At 44.3% G+C, this 16353-nt stretch overlaps 1 protein-coding gene across 1 annotated transcript; it reads left to right on the top strand.

The window, feature by feature from the left end:
* The first annotated feature begins 772 nt into the window (after positions 1 to 772).
* On the top strand, positions 773 to 10313 carry sik1 (salt-inducible kinase 1). Its single transcript, XM_080479186.1, has 14 exons — positions 773 to 885; positions 1209 to 1429; positions 1537 to 1653; positions 4792 to 4855; positions 4935 to 5096; positions 5604 to 5728; positions 5836 to 5959; positions 6053 to 6273; positions 6519 to 6668; positions 6759 to 6869; positions 6979 to 7204; positions 7286 to 7540; positions 7674 to 7863; positions 8104 to 10313. Exons 2-14 carry the CDS (start codon positions 1277 to 1279, stop codon positions 8618 to 8620), a joined length of 2415 nt encoding a protein of 804 aa, XP_080335312.1. The 5' UTR covers positions 773 to 885; positions 1209 to 1276; the 3' UTR covers positions 8621 to 10313.
* Positions 10314 to 16353: the final 6040 nt, after the last annotated feature.

Genomic DNA, 16353 nt, shown 5'->3' with positions numbered 1-16353 from the left:
TAATACATTTTGATTTAACAGTACATTAAAAAAGATTCTACTTTTTTATAGATATCATAGGCTTCAATTTCAATTTAAAATGAATATAACATGTAGTATATTGAAAATAGTTCACTTTTCTGTAAATAAAAGTACTTGAATAAAGTTTACCTTTTTGTTACTTTATAAAAACATTCCTTTTTATGTGAGTGGAATTGTCTATAGTTTATTTGCTTAGAAAAACAACGCGATACATAAACAAACAAACAAATGTTTCGGTGACGATCAACAGTTGCTTTCTGTTTCTCTGCTCAACTCGCGCGTGCAGCCGGTCTGTGGAGCGAGAGCGTCGCGAGGCAGCCCGCGAGCAACGAGGAAAATCACGTGGTGACACATCTCCGCGACTGACGTCACCTCCCCCATCTCCAGGCAACCCCTCCATCAGCACCCGCGTCACCGTGAGCCCGAGCCGCGCGGTTGCCCGGCAACCTGTTCCTTGCGCTCGGGTCCGGCCTTGCCGTGCACCCGGCTCCGCGCTCTGACGTAGGTGTGACGTAAATAAGGTGGGTATCAATTTGTTATGGTGGCGGAGGGAAGGGAGGAGCAGGAGGAGGAGGAGGAGAGGAGGAGTTCCCCCCCGTGTGAGTGCCGAAGCCGTCAGCGCTGCATTCCGCCGGAGCTCACTGGCGCACGCACACCGGCCGCACCGAGCGCAGTCCCGGGCCGAGACGCCGTTACCACAACGTGAAGACGGGAGGAAAGAAAAGTTTCCCCGTGACTGTTTTTCCCCTCTTCTTCTTGTTTGGTTTCTTTTCTTTTTAACCCGGAGCTCCGCGTGTGGAATGGTTCACGTTTCCTCTGATCTCTGTCTGAGCTGCGAGAGGAGGCGGTTCATGTCTTTCTAAGGTAACATTACTCTCATTAACTCTCACGTTCGGCTGCTTGACACGGAATCATCGCAACAATTTCATTACTTCTTTTAGTCGCGCCACTTCCCACAACGAATTCACTTAATTGTATTCACTTTCTGTTTCGTACGTTTAATACTTTAACTCTAGAATAATAATAATAATGATAATTTAGTTTTTTTCCGTTCACACCCTTTTTATTTATTTTGACTCATCACTGATGACCTTTAATGCTCATTATAAGTTGAACGACGACATATCGACGTATTGTTTATCTGTAATGAATTATACAGGACGCTCTGTCTCTGTGTGGCTCTGCAGGTACCAGCCTTCACACACAATCTCACGCACACACACCGACGTTGTAAGTCCACACGGGTTTGTGCACCATGGTGGTCATGACGGAAACCAGCCGGGGGGCTCAGCCCAGCCCTGCCCAGGGAAAGCCACTGCAGGTCGGCTTCTACGAGATCATCCGCACCCTGGGGAAAGGAAACTTTGCGGTGGTGAAACTGGCCAAACACAAAGTCACTAAAACACAGGTCAGTTGCTCTTCTACCCGAACATACCTTTATAGAATATTCATCTGCTTATTACTATCATCATTATTCTTATTTACACCAATTTTTTTTTTCTCCTTTTATTTTAGGTGGCTATCAAAATCATTGATAAAACCAGGCTGAATCCCTCCAACCTGGAGAAGCTCTACAGAGAGGTGCAGATAATGAAGCTGCTGAACCACCCCCACATCATCAAACTCTACCAGGTGTGCATTATATATGATGTCTGGCCAGTGTGGCGGGTTGATGTGCAATGTGTGTGTGTGTGTGTGTGTGTGTGTGTGTGTGTGTGTGTGTGTGTGTGTGTGTGTGTGTGTGTGTGTGTGTGTGTGTGTGTGTGTGTGTGTGTGTGTGTGTGTGTGTGTGTGTGTGTGTGTGTGTGTGTGTGTGTGTGCACAGAGCTGTGTTTGTGGAGCGGTTAGTGATTCAGCCCGCATTACATCCTCATTGTCATTGAGCAGGATTGTGAAGTGTCTGCGTGCAGCCAGCCTGAATATATGCACCAATCCGGGGAGAAAATGATCTATTAACGGGGGCTTTGCAGATGCTTGTTGCTGTGGGCATGGTGTGCGGCAGGAGGGTATTGTGTCTCATTGTTGTAGTGATGTGGATGCAGCAGGGCAGTTGTTTGATGCAAAATAAAGGGCAATTAGTATCTAAAGTGGTCTGTGCCAGCCTGTGGTGAGGTGCTGGCTCTCAGAGTGCACTGAATCATAAGTACAGCCCGGCAGCATTAGCGCAATCCCTTTTGACCTCCCTGTGCGAGTGAGTATTAAAGAAAGTGAGAGAGAGTTAGTGTGAGAGTAATCATGGGTACCAGTCGGTGCTGGGAACAGTGCAATACCTACATGCTTTTTTTTTTTTTTTTCTTTTTTTCTGGTTATATAATGGTGGATTTGATTGCACAGTTATGGGGCGCTGGAGGCGTCAGGAGACTGCTGGTTAGAGGGAGGCGTCCACAGGTCTGTGCGTTCAGACCAATTAACACCTGTTCCAGCCAAGTGCAATGTGTCTGTGGCTCACGTGAAGGACCCCCCCCCCCCCCCCACACACACACACACACACAAAGCACCGCTTTACTGCTAATCAAATTGAAGACTTAGTCGCAAGAATCCGCTTTTTCCCTCTCACCTGACCTCACAAGCTCTGCGGCAGCGTCTGCCACCAAATACCCGCAAACAAACAAACAAACACGCGCACAAACGATACCCTTTGTCTTTTTTTAATATGGATTTTTAATTTTTTTTCCCCCCTGTCCTTTGTTCAGCTTTGCTTCTTGTTACGGTTTACTTCATGTGGAGCAGCTCTCATTTCCTGAAAAACAAGGACATGTCTTTATTTATGGAAAAACATATCAGTACAAGTACCCTAACCCTAACCCCGCCAGAGGCGACCGTGAGACAATATAGTCATTTTGCTGATGTTTTGACAAGTAATAAATCATTGAATCATTTGTTTTTTCAATTAAATATTCTCTGATGCAGCCTTTTTTTTTTCTTTATCTTAAAATCTATTCAAACATTTAAGCATGTTTTGCTCAGATTTTCAAATAGACTAAGCAACACGAACCCCTTTAGTATATTTCTTGCTCAGTATTTAAGCTGCAAAATTATAATTACATGCAATGCAAATGTCTTGAAAGATGCCCAGTTTGAATTATTGATGTATAAAATACAGTAGTATGAGGTAAATAAGAAAAAAAAAAAAAAAAGCAGGCAGTTATGTTAGACAACCAGGGATCGGTTTTCTGTCTGCTTCTTTTTATTTGTTTATTTTTTAAACCAGGAAAATGCACAATTCAGGATGTATTGCAGATGACGAGCAGAAATCAATATTACATGAGCATATGAAACTCTCCTCTAATACATATGGACATGCAAGCACTTGAGGCGGTTTAAAGGCAATTATGTTTCATGCATTCTTCAGACGCGTCAACCGAGTGTCGAGGCGTATTAATCAGCAGTGACACTGGACAGCGTTTCAAGTCCAGACTAGCTGCAGCTCAAAACGATGTGGAAACTCTTAACATAATAGTAGGTTGTTATATCGAAGTGCAAAAATCAGATACGTTTTCAGTGGAATTGATTCCCCCAAAAATTGCGTAACAAAGGGAACGTTACACATTCTGACTTTATCTGCAAGTATTCACCAGTCACATGGTGATCAGTCGATTTTCATTATAACTAGAAATGATGTCACTGCTGATGTAACAAGGATGACCTCTATCTTGTCTACATCCTGTACGTGATGCATCCCCCCCCCCCCCCCCCCCCCCCGCACTCGGGTTGTCTTAAGGTAATGCTAGAAATTGATTTTCATTTTGAGCCTGAATCCCTCCTTTCTCGCAGCAGCCTCCTTTGAGGCAAATGAAATGCAAAACTCAGACGTTAAGGGGTTAATCCTCCTCCTGCTAAGGTTTGAAGGGCCCTCGCTCTGCTCTGCTGTGTTGCCTGCACGGTGACGTCAGCCGCACCTCAAGGTGACTGAGCTCCGGAGAGCTGCCCTATCTCGCTGATAAAGACAACTTCCCGCTTGGAGGCATCTCTGTATTGTATCATGGTCACGCAGTCTTCTAAAGGGGCCGACGGCTGAAAAGAATTAAGCTCCACCATTCAGCACAATCCAGTGACATTCAATTCAGAGTCGGCCAACAATATCATCCAGACGTGGGCTTTTGTCACCTGATGGGGAAAAAAAAAAATGAAATTTGCTCCTTTGTGCAACCTTTCAGCTCATTGGTGTCTCCAGAAGGCCCGTCTGGGACATTGAGTTTTACTGTGAGATCTAGGAAAACACCAGGCATTTCCTTTTTTCTTTCCCTCAAGGTGTTCTCATTGTTGAAGACACTGTTCACGGTTTTCCTGACACAAGGGGATTGGCCCGTTTGCAACCAGTTTTTCACAATTCCTAGAAATACAAACAGACACAAGAATCCTCACATCAACGCGACATTCCTGTTGTTGATGGGCGTCAGCCTCAGAGAAAGCCGTTTGATGAACCGTGTGAGATAATGTTCCTTTGTGGGTTTGTGCTGGCATTTATTAATGGCTTTTAAGGCATGATAGAAATGCCTGGAGGAAGTTGGTGACGGCTGGTTTATGCAACATGTCAGATAATGGAAAGCCTGAGAGTTGGTGTTTAATGTGGAACAAGTAAACGGGGAAGTAAAATAAGGGGATTTTTTGTGTTGAGAAAACGTCTCATGCTTTGAAATGCCTAAAGCGGGCTGCAGTTAAAGCCTGGGAATGGATTTTCATCCTCGGATACAGTCTCCAGCTGCCGATGACCCAGTTGGTTTGAACCCTTCGCTTTATTTATTTTTCTTCCACTTTTCTTTCTCTTAGGTCATGGAGACCAAAGATATGCTGTACATTGTGACGGAGTACGCAAAGAACGGAGAGATGTTTGGTGAGTCCAAGTGCGCAGTCTTGCAAGACATTTCAGTCCCTCATGTGGACTTGCACTAAAATAACCCCTGTCCCTCCAGACCACCTGACCTCAAACGGCCGCATGAGCGAAGATGAAGCACGGAAGAAGTTCTGGCAGATTCTGACGGCGGTGGACTACTGCCATCGACACCACATCGTTCACCGTGACCTAAAAACCGAGAACCTGCTGCTGGATGCCAACATGAACATCAAGCTGGCTGGTAGGTTTGACATTTTCCATCTACTGTCAGAATGGATTGTTCTCTGCTGATAGGAAGACGATGCACCCTGGGGAAACTGTCGATTACTTTAAATCTAACCCCGTCTATTCATACATTTAAGCTTCTTATGAACCCGGTCTAAATCTAAATAATAAACAAAAAACTGTATTATTATTATTATTTCATATTTTATCTGTCTGTATGCTTGGGAAAGATCATTCACCCATTTCACCCAAATGAATATGATGCAGAGAAAAATGTACTCGGCACACAAACAGTCAAATAACGGTGACCTCGCAATTGAGATCACCAATGCAGACGCCAACAAAGAGCTTTCTGTGTGAGAAATGATCAGTTAACATAAGTTCTGGTCCCTCTGTGCCAAATTACGTAAGACTCCGCGGATGATAACGCATCTGCTTTGCCTGGAGCTCCGATGCTGAAATGTAAAACAAACAGGAATGCAATAACAAAGTTGTTGTGCAACTTTCTGTCTCCGTCTTGTAGACTTTGGATTTGGAAACTTCTACAATGCCGGCGATCCTCTGTCTACGTGGTGTGGCAGCCCGCCTTATGCTGCCCCTGAGGTGTTTGAAGGAAAAGAGTACGAGGGGCCTCAGCTTGACATTTGGGTAAGGGGATTATTTGCTGTATTTCCAAATGAGCAGGTATTAACAATGATTAAGAATAAGAATTTAACAAGAGTTGTTCCATTATTCTCCATTCTCTTTCCTTACAGAGCCTTGGTGTGGTGCTTTATGTTCTTGTGTGCGGTTCTCTTCCATTCGATGGACCCAGCCTTCCTGCCCTCCGACAAAGAGTCACCGAGGGACGCTTCAGAATTCCTTTCTTCATGTCCCAAGGTCAGCCCGCAATCGGCCACAGAAAATCCCAAACTCTTGTAAATCAGCCTCGCACAGGATCAGAGACTAATTCTTTTAATTTGCGTCCTGCAGACTGTGAAAACCTCGTCCGTAAGATGCTGGTGGTAGATCCAGCTAAGAGGATCACTGTGGCCCAGATCAAGCAGCATCGCTGGATGCTGGTGGACCCGACGGCCGCCCACCAGACCCTCAGTCACTCCATCACCGAGTACAACTCCAACCTGGGGGACTACAGCGAGCCTGTGCTGGGAATAATGAACACACTCGGCATCGACCGCCAGCGGACGATCGAGGTGAGTGGGGAAATTAAAGTTTTATTAAACAGCTTTAGGGCATGAAGTGCATGCAGTAGTGCATCTGGAGACATACTGTCTGATGTCACTTAAGTCCAGCATGTAATCACGGGGACTTAAATGCCAGAAATGAAGACAATTAACCCTGCATTATAATTAAAACCCATATACAATTTTGTTTATGCTAAGAGGAAAGGTCACTTGTTTTAAGTGGGAAAACCACTAATTTACTTCTTTTTCTGCAGTCGTTGCAGAGCAGCAGCTACAATCACTTCTCCGCCATCTACTACCTGCTACTGGAGAGGGTGCGTGAACATCGTTCGCAGCAGCTGAGCCGCCAGTGTGGCACCTGGAGCCAGAGACCCCGGAGTACCTCCGACTCCACCGGCCCAGAGGTCAGCCCTCCTCGAGCACAAACACCCACCGTCCTGATCCAGTCGCCTGCTTCGAGACTAAAGAGCTCTGTGCTTTCTGCTTGCCTTTAGGTAATCATGGAGTCCACTGACAGTTACAGAACTGCAGCATTTTCTATTCCAGCCAAAAACACTCCGCCTGTGTACTCAGAGGTCGAGTGCGACCAAGGCGGGTTATTCCAGGTAAAACCATTAGGTTGTAGTTGATTAGTTACGGCTGTCTTAGATCATAACTCCCACACCCTGCTCGGCTGGCGATCAGTGCTTAACAGACTACCTCCTTTTGTTTCAGCGCGTCGTCTTTCCAGTTGAGGCCAGCTTCAACAGATTGCTCTGGAACCGCTCCATTTCACCCAACAGCCTGCTGGAGACCAGCATCAGCGAAGAAGTGCGACCAAGAGACCTTGAAGAAGAGGAGGTGACGCCAACTCTCAGTCCTCTGCTCCCTCCTACCACCACCTCCCGCAGACACACGCTGGCTGAGGTCTCCGCCCGTTTCCACCAGTGCACTCCACCTTGTAAGTATGAGAACGCACACTGAAACATTGTTCCTTATGCTGCCAGTGATGCAGAATCTAATCCCTGTTCTCTGTCTGTAGGCATCGTGGTCAGCCCCTCAGATGGCGCCTCATCTGACAGCTGCCTAAAGTCCTCATCTAACCCCGCCCCCTCTTTGCAAGCTGCCATGGGTGACATGTCAACACTTCTGGCCTCAGGGGTGAAAGGTGGAGCTCTGCAGCCTACGAGAGCTCCCCTGGCTCTCTCCTCCCACCTTCTGCCCCAGGCCCAGGGCAGCCTGCCCGCTGCCAGCTTCCAGGAGGGTCGAAGAGCATCTGACACCTCCCTCACCCAAGGTACAGGAGCCTGAAGCAAATTCCCCCCCAACGTGTCACTTTTCTAACCAGACATTCACTTTTATAACACGCACAGTGTCCAATTGCAAGATCAAACGAGTATTGTATAACACGTTCCCATGCTTTCCTGCAGGCCTCAAAGCTTTCCGCCAGCAGCTGAGGAAAAACACACGCACTAAAGGGCTTCTGGGATTAAATAAGATCAAGGGTCTGACGAGGCAGGTCGCCCCTCCACCCTCCTGTAACCGAGGCAGCCGAGGGTCACTGGGTCCTGCCCTGTCTGAGCACCGCAGCATGCTGGAGGAGGTGCTGCACCAGCAAAGGTGAGACAAACTTATCACAGGGAAACTCTGAACTTTATGTGGGAGATGTGATTCAGTCAATATAGAGATAGAGACAGGAAAACCATGCTGATAAAGTTTTAAAACATTTGGACATTTTGTTAATTCAGCACAATTTCAGTGGTTCTTATTGACAGAATCTTTCTCAAAGTGTAGCCTTAAACCTGGGGTTTCTCTGATGTGAGACCAGGAGTCTGATCTTCAGTATTTCTGCGTTTTCAGGATGCTTCAGATTCAGCACCAGCAGCAGCCTCAGGTCCAGCCTGCTCAGACCGGACCTACCCAGAATCCTCTGCTCTATCTGACACAGCAGCAGCCGGCCTCTCCTCAACCTACATCCGTGTTTGCTTCCTCCCCCTTGTTCGACGCCCCTGCCCAGCAGGCTTCGGCCGGTCTCCAGCACGGCCCCTGGCAACAAACCCTCGACTCCACTTCTGTCCCCTCCTCCTCGTCCTCCTCCTCCAGCTGCTCCTCATCCTCCTCGTCCTGCTACCCCTCCTCTATGTCCCCCGTGGCCTCCGCTGCCTTCCTCCTCGAGGCTCGTCTGCACATCAGCCAGCAGCCACACCCGCACACTTACACCGGCCTCCAGCAGCAACCCCACTCCGCCACACAGCACTCCTTCCCCATCTTCTCCAAGCCGGCGGCGTGGAGCATGGGCTCCGCCTCGGGCGCCGATCCCGACATGCAGGGTCTGGCTGGACAGCAGCAGCTCAGTAGCTGCGTCATGGTGAAATAAAACACGGAGGCTGTTGAGAGGAAGCAAAGTCTTGACGTTGAGCTCCGGAAAGAAGAGATGAGAAATGAGGAACAATAACAAAAAGAAGAAGTTGCAAGCGACAAATTTACAGGTACACATGTGAGAATGTGTCCAGACACATGTGTATTATTATGTGTGCGTTTTTGATATCGTATAAGCTAAAGACTAAGCAATAACCAAACTCTGGATGAGGCGTGAATCGGCATCCGACAGCCAGAGAAGCAATAATAGACTGAAGAATTCCCCTCGAGCTCTCTGATGGACTCACCAGAACACAAATGAGAATTCACATTAACAGATAAACCTACTTTATGATATTGTTTCTTTTTAACTGACAACTTAGTAATGCAGGACGCTTCACCTCACTGACATTTTTCAACTGCGTCTGCAGTCTCATCTGACGGGTCACGGAGTTGGTTGCCCACTTCCTGATTTCTATGGCTTCCTTGATGCACAGTTTTTCTTTATTGGCCTCCGAAGTTATGATTCTCCCGGATGGTCTTATCGTCCTATGTGCTCGTCACAAAGTTCAGATTCTTTTTTTAGACTTTGAAGCACAATAGTCTCCTGCGTTTCAGGGCTTCCTTTTCTGTGCATTTCTTGAAAACTTGCTTGAATCTTTCCCGGGTCGTTGCCCGGTCCTCACTCACCTGCTGGTCAGTGTATGTAAAAAGAGAGTAATCCAGAGAAGAGGGCTTTCGTTCTGATTTCTGCTCTTCTGTAAACTATTGTGGTATCAGACATAATGACACTCCTCCGCAGTGCTTTTATCAACCTGCACCGATTCTTCTTATTCTTTCAAACCTCATCAACAACCAGCCATGTGAGGTTGAGGAAGACTGTCGGCAAGGCCAAACATCCTTCATCACTAAATCGTCAGTCAAAAAGAAACAATATCATAAAGTTAAGATATATCTACTTATTTCTCATGTCTGATGCTGTTGGAGTTTGGGTTTTTTGACAGAAAGGCTCTGTTATTTACTTTCTTTTTACACTCACTTATTGCTCTTTATGTTTTTCACTTGCCTGGACAGAAGACCAAAACTCTTTTCCCTATTTCTTTTTTTTGTTTTGTTTTGTTTTTCCACTTTGTTCGCCTTTCTGAAGAGACATTTCTCTGTAGCAGTGCAATGACCATGCAGTATAGCGCCCTAAGCTTACCTACAGTCACTGAAAGAGTTGATCCATTATCGAAACTGTGATTTTTTTTGTATTTAAAATTTTTTTTTCTCAGTAGAAGAATATTTTAGCTACGCAAAAAGCTGCTTTTACCTCAAGCTGCAAAGAGGCGCCGCATCCTCGTCAGTCAGACGACGATGAGCGTCTCTCGCTGGTTGTGTGAAGCACAACAGGTACACCAGTCAGCTCGGTAGCACCTTACTCGTGTGTGGCTACACGGATCCGTAGTAATTTCACCTGACGAGGCAACAATTTAAAGACGTCAACAAAAAACTCATAAAAATCCACAGAATCTATCGGAGGAAAAATGCTTTCTCATACAGGACAAAGATCGTGGGAACCGTGCAATATTCCACGTGGAAACCCAGTGGACATGGGGTCTAAATTACATGTACATTCGCCTGAGGGTTTTTTGTTGGCTTGTTTTGAAATTGTTCAAACTATGACCTTGCTGTGCTGGCTAGCTGACTAGAAACGGTACTTGTTCTGTAACACAATGACACGAAACTGTAGTGATATATATATCTATATATATATATTTTATTTTATTCTTTTTTTTTTTTTTGAGAGGAACGACTCAAGGCATTTTATAATGCTGTGTCTTCCCGCAGCATGCATGTAGTTCTTTTAAACTCAGAGTAAACATTTGGGTTTTACCAAAGAGTGAACAGCACAAGAGACAGCCGATCTATCAAAGACACACACACACTACTGACTTCTCACTTGGAATGCTGTCTGGAGATGTAGCACGGTGGTTTGCTGCCATTTTCACACGATCTCCTTGGCGTTTGCTGCGAGGTGAAAAGAAGAGAAAAAGAAAACTCCTGCTGCCACCAAACCCTAATGCTACACGTATTGTTTATATCTGTAGGTGTTACTATCAGGACCATGGTAGTATTAATTTTTGTACTTTTCTAGAAAATAAGAAGGAAAAAAAAAAATAAAATAAAAAATCTAAACCGAGCAATACCATATTGTGCAGGAAGTGAAACTTTTTTTTTTTTTTTTTATTTGGCTAGAAAGAGTTAGGAGGAATTGACCTGCTCGTGAGCAGGTAAATAAGAGGAAGCATTAGAAAGCTGCGAGACACGTGTACTGTTTTAAGTTTGTTAGTTGTCTCATATCTGTGAAACATCTTGCAGGGGAGCAGTGTTTTTCCGAGCCCTGCTTCGGAAACATGCAGTGTTGATATTTCTGCCCTCCTTTTTTTTTTTTTTTCTTTTTTTCTTTTCTTTGGTTGATTGCACTCATTACCAACTCTTGTGCCTTGAGCTGAACAAACAGGCAATCAGGGGTCTCCTTTTCTGATTGTCACTGATTACTAAACAACGATGGACGGCTCCCTTACCGGCCGCTCACTCAGACGCCCCTTTGATATTTTCCTTTAACCTTTGAAACTTGCTGTTAAAACGGAGGCAAGATTTGCACTTTACTTACATTTGTATTGCTGGTTTTGTTTGTTTTGTTTCTCATGATTAAAAAAAAAACAAAAAACAACAACTCACAAAACTATTGAAACGCTAAAACTCTTGATGCAAACCTGTAAGATGACCATTTTGATAAACCTTGGATAATAAGAAGTATTTCATGTTTTTTTGTTTTGTTTTTGTTTTTGATTTGTTACTTGACTGTGAGCATGAGCATGTCTCCGTGTGAATGTGTTTGTGTTTGTGTGTGTGTTTGAGAGAGAGATTGTGTGTGTGTGGAGAGAAGTAGGAGAAGGAAGGCAAGGAGAGAGAAAATGTTAGCTCAAGAATGATTGTTTATTTATGTGGCTATTTATTTAAATAAAGTTCACTTCCTAAACTCCCTGTGGTTTGATTTGTTGTTTTTGTCTAATCCTGAAATATTTGCTGGCGTATTCTATACTGATAACATTTGAACCCATTTTAAATGCAGGTCATATTTACTGACATTTAAAGAAATACTTCTACAAGTCCCGCATTATATTGCTGCTAATATGACAGGGTAGTTAGGACTCGAAAGTGTCATTACGTTTAAATAGACAATGTTAACTGAATTATACAGTGCGACAATGTTAAAAGAAAGTGTTGTGACTATGTGTGAATCTTTGTTGTGGATTATCAGCATACACATCTCATAACAAGGCTTCATATTACCTTAAAGACCTGTCAGTCCCGTATTATCCCATCAGAACACTGTGTTCTCAGAGTGTTGCTTACTGGAGTTTCCCAGAGTTTCTAAAAGTAGAATGTGAGGCAGAGCTGTTAGTTATCAGACTCCCTTCATGTGGAGCCAGCTCCTCGTTTCAGTTATGGAGACCAACACTGCCTCTACTTTTAAGAGGCCTAAAACTTTTCCTATTCGACAAAGCTTAAAGGTTGGACTGGTTCAAGTCGACCTGAATCATTTTCTCATGGAGCTGCTAACTGTTTAGACTGCTGGGAGACATTATTTAATGCCTCGGCTCTCATTTGTTCACATTCTATACATTCTTATGTCATTATGGCCGGTCAGTACCTTCATATCACTCGGTGCCCTCTCGCTCCATTCTGTCGTCTTTCTCTGTACCTTCATGCAGGATCGCTAACGTTGGCGAGCCACCACCTCTGATCATGAATCTATTGGTGCTTCTTCCTGTTAAAAGGCAGACAATTTTTTTCTCTGTAATCTCGACTAAACTAAATCCGCAGATATTACACACTTTGATTTATTTTTCCAGTTTCATCCAATAAAATTAATTGGTTTTCATGTTAAATTGAAGATAAAAATAAATAAAATCCTCTATTAACAAGCATACAATGTTTGTAACAGCCCTGCATCATCATACTTTAAAGTGCTGTTAATCACATTCATTTATTCCAGCAGAACACTTAGAGAACACTCAAAGCGCTGGCTCATTTGAAGTTCGTCCAACAGGAGTGCTTTCTGAGCGTCCAGCTTTCAGCTTCTGCTTTTATTGAGTCAACGTCTAGTTTCATTTGAGGAGGCTAACGAAAGCCTCCACTGGTCAGTTGTTCAGTAAAGCTTAGTAAGAGGTCCTGCTCAGTTCACACTGGGACATTTTCTCAGCGAAGCTGCTGTAGGTTTAGTCTGAAGGTGAAAGAAGATATACTTGCTCTACGTAGGAGTCAAAGGACATTTATCTATCAGAGCTAACCTCCAGGTTCTCTTTTGTGGCACTGAGGTCATGGTATGCTCCCCACTGTGACTATCCGTCAGACAGTAAATAAATTCAGTTTTGAAACTGAATCTGCTTTGTGGTTTCTTCCTGTTAAGAAAGAGTTTTTTCTTTGAAAATGTTTTTTTTTTTGTGTTTTTTAAGTCGTGCGCTTCCTGGAAATAGCAACATCTGATCCATTCAGCACTGTTTCACCAAAAATATCTGCCAGCTATGAATCTTCAAATTGTCTCAAAATGCATCATTATTGTGTTTCATGTGGCCTCTCCAGTGGCTCCCACGCCTGCCGCCAATGTGTTCAGTGTAGTAATCAATGAGCGTAAGAAGTTTCCATCATTTCACAGCAAATCGTCAGACCACTTTCAAGAACACCAACCAGGTTTTTACAGCTCTCTGCAATTTGGCTTATTTTGACTGTGTGAACACACAAACTCACTCTATCTATTGTTGATGTAAGATTATTTAAGTAGAGACACAGCAATTGAGTTAATATCATTGTAGTAAATGCAATAATTCTCTATCTCCAGTCAAATGTTTTTTTTTCTTTTTTTTAAATGAAGATATGGTGTTTGAAAGACTCTGACAATCAACGTTTTAAGTGTTTTTAATGTGCATACAAGTATTACCTCTCATTGTGTACATTTCAACACTCGGGCTTTCATAGTCAGTGAAACGAGCCGTCAGCTGGTACGTTGACCCAGATATCAGCTTGACATCTTCATTGTTCTTACAAAAAACAAGCATTTAACTAAAGTGATTCATTTGACGATAAGCCCGGCGTTGAAGGGGTTTTGGCTACAATGCTCCTTGTGCTCGTGCTTATCCACAACTCTCTGAAAGCCACATGGGAAGTAGGCCAAGCTGAAATGAAAAGAGTGTCAGAGCTCAAAACAGACATGCAAAATATGAGTATTCACTGAGGACGGGCTTTGTCCTTTGACTTCTGCATTCTCTATACTTTGTGGTTCCTTTGTTGCGCAGTGACGACACGTTTTGAGTCGTCTTTCTGCATCCATCCGTCTTCAATACTGTTTTATCTAATTCAGATGGCAGGAGGCTGTAAATGCTCTCAAATGCATGTTTTGGACTGCGGGAGGAATCCAAATAAAACCAACATAAACAACTACTACACCAGATGACAGAGGGCAGATTCGTACCAGACTGTTCTAATAGTAGTGATAGTTTAATGGAATTATTCTTAATGTATTATCATTAATGTGGAAATATCCTCTACGAGAAAATACCACTCATAAACGCACCATTTAATTCTTCGACTATGGTTTAGAAGACGTGCATGTCCCTGAAGAAGCACTTGAGGTAAGCTGAGGGCTCAGTGCTGGTGTGACGTTGGGAGGGGGCCATAAACCATCCTTGTCTATGTAATTCCTCCAGAGGTATTATCATCAAGTCAAGTTAAGACACGAGGTGAGCTGAGTTTAGATGACGTTCGCTGGTGACTCCTAATTAGCTGTCGCTATGAGGTAACAGGTGACTTATCTGGAGTGTAAATGAGGTGATGAAACATCCTGCCTGTACATATTCTCATATACTGTCCAGTCCAGGGCTTCTTTTTTAATTTTTTTAATTTTTTTAAGATGCTGTTATTATTGCTTTTTCCGAATGTCTTCTTTTTTCAAAAATTTAAATATGGTCACTATTAGCTCTGAGTCGGCTGGGATTAGCTCCATAGAACATGGATACATGTCTACTTTAAACATTCAAAAGAATCGTATAAACTCCTACTTTAGAGGAAAATAATAAAACCAAAAAGTTTTATGAGAATGATTCAGAAGAACAAAATTCAATGTTGGATATTTATTACCATCGCATCCACTAAATGGTGACGAAGCACACTGATGATGCATTCGCACCCTATGCTAATGCCGTGATGCTGAGAGGCGATAACGATGATGCACTCAACCCCGGAGACCCTCCTGCCGGCCGGCTATTCATAAACCCCCCTCCCCAAAAAAAAATAGACAGGTGTCTGACGTCTGAGAGAAAAAGGCTTTGTGGTGGTGAAGTGACGCAGCAGCAGAACAAGAAGCCAAGCTGTCGGCGAGCCAAAAAAGGAAAACCTCTGCTGCACCCCCCCCCCCCCCCCCCCCCCACCACCCCCACCCCCCACCCTCTCTCGCTCATTATCTCCCATTAGATAGGAGAGACGACTCCAATGTGCCGACTTGCTGCTCAGTACATGCACAGGTCCACCTGACGCACACTTTCCTACACGTGGACCATATGGCTCAACGCTTGACACTCGATCAGCTTTCTCATGGGGGCTGGTCTCTGGAGCGGCTCTGTACTATACATGCCACAAGCAGATCAGTCGTCAGCCTGCCTGCTGCTGCAGACGTGACCTACGTTTGCATCACCCTCTGAGGAACACCGTGTGACCATCTGCAGTATGTTTTATAGATGACACGCAACTCGAGGTGTTTACAAGCGCTCTTTACACTTGCAGGCATGTAATTGCTCCCAGTCGCAATCAAACTCACATCTTAAACACAGTTTAGGTTTCTGAAGCGGACGGCAGGAGGATCTCAAGGCTCTCTCTCTTGTCCATTAAAACACCTTCGATGTAAATGTTTAAACATTCGATCCAATACCCCTCGGGCACGGGATTTAACGAGTGCATTTAACCCTCAAATGCAGATGGTTGTGTGAGAGAAATTACATAACCGAGAGACAATTACTGGAGTTCAGTCGAAACTTGCACTAATCCTTGATGTATTGACCACATCTGAGAGGAATCTATATGAAGCCATGGCTGCAAACATAATCCACCCCCCTCTGTATTTCCACTCGGCCCTTAAGCCCTGCTGAATTGACCCTGTCAACGTCTGCCAGCGGAGTATTCACTGTACATGTCGGCGGCGGATATATGGGCCCGATTCCGTTTATAACTCTGCAACGTTTGTCATGTGTGAGAGCGTGTAAAGTGAGCTCGGCGGCGATGTGGGGATCATTCGGTTTGGGTCACTCATTGTGAAACATTCAGTGCGCTTTGAATCAGTGACTTGCTTATCAAAAGTCAAAGTTCACTGAAGGAAAACTTTATCAAGAATCTATAGAAGAATTTTTTTTTTTCCCAGAAAGGAAGGAAAAGCATAACTGTGGTAATGTGAAAATACATTTCATCAAAATGATTAGTTAGGGATGAGACAGGAAGTTCAAGTCTGATGACAAAAAGGAAGTTCTGACTCATGAGGTCAGTGACACTGCATCAAGCCACGAGAACTGTTGCGTAAAATGAACCAAGAAGTGGCACAAGTGCCTGTAAACAAAGAGCCCTCAGTGTGTTGTAAGGCAGATAAAACACTCAGAAATATTCCTGTGAACCCTCCGCGGAGACCTCTGGGTCCCCTCCCCTCGCTGCGAGATTAGCAGC

Source organism: Lipophrys pholis (assembly GCF_963383615.2).
Source record: "Lipophrys pholis genome assembly, chromosome: 13".
NCBI lineage: Eukaryota > Metazoa > Chordata > Actinopteri > Blenniiformes > Blenniidae > Lipophrys > Lipophrys pholis.
This window is presented reverse-complemented; position numbering and strand designations above follow the sequence as displayed.

Bases quoted from the DNA above. Each gene is read 5' to 3' on its own strand.
- sik1 (XM_080479186.1), top strand. From the start codon at position 1,277: ATGGTGGTCATGACGGAAACCAGCCGGGGGGCTCAGCCCAGCCCTGCC. The intron at 4,856-4,934 runs GTGAGTCCAAGT...CTGTCCCTCCAG, and splicing joins AAAGAACGGAGAGATGTTTG to ACCACCTGACCTCAAACGGC. The intron at 6,870-6,978 runs GTAAAACCATTA...CTTTTGTTTCAG, and splicing joins ACCAAGGCGGGTTATTCCAG to CGCGTCGTCTTTCCAGTTGA.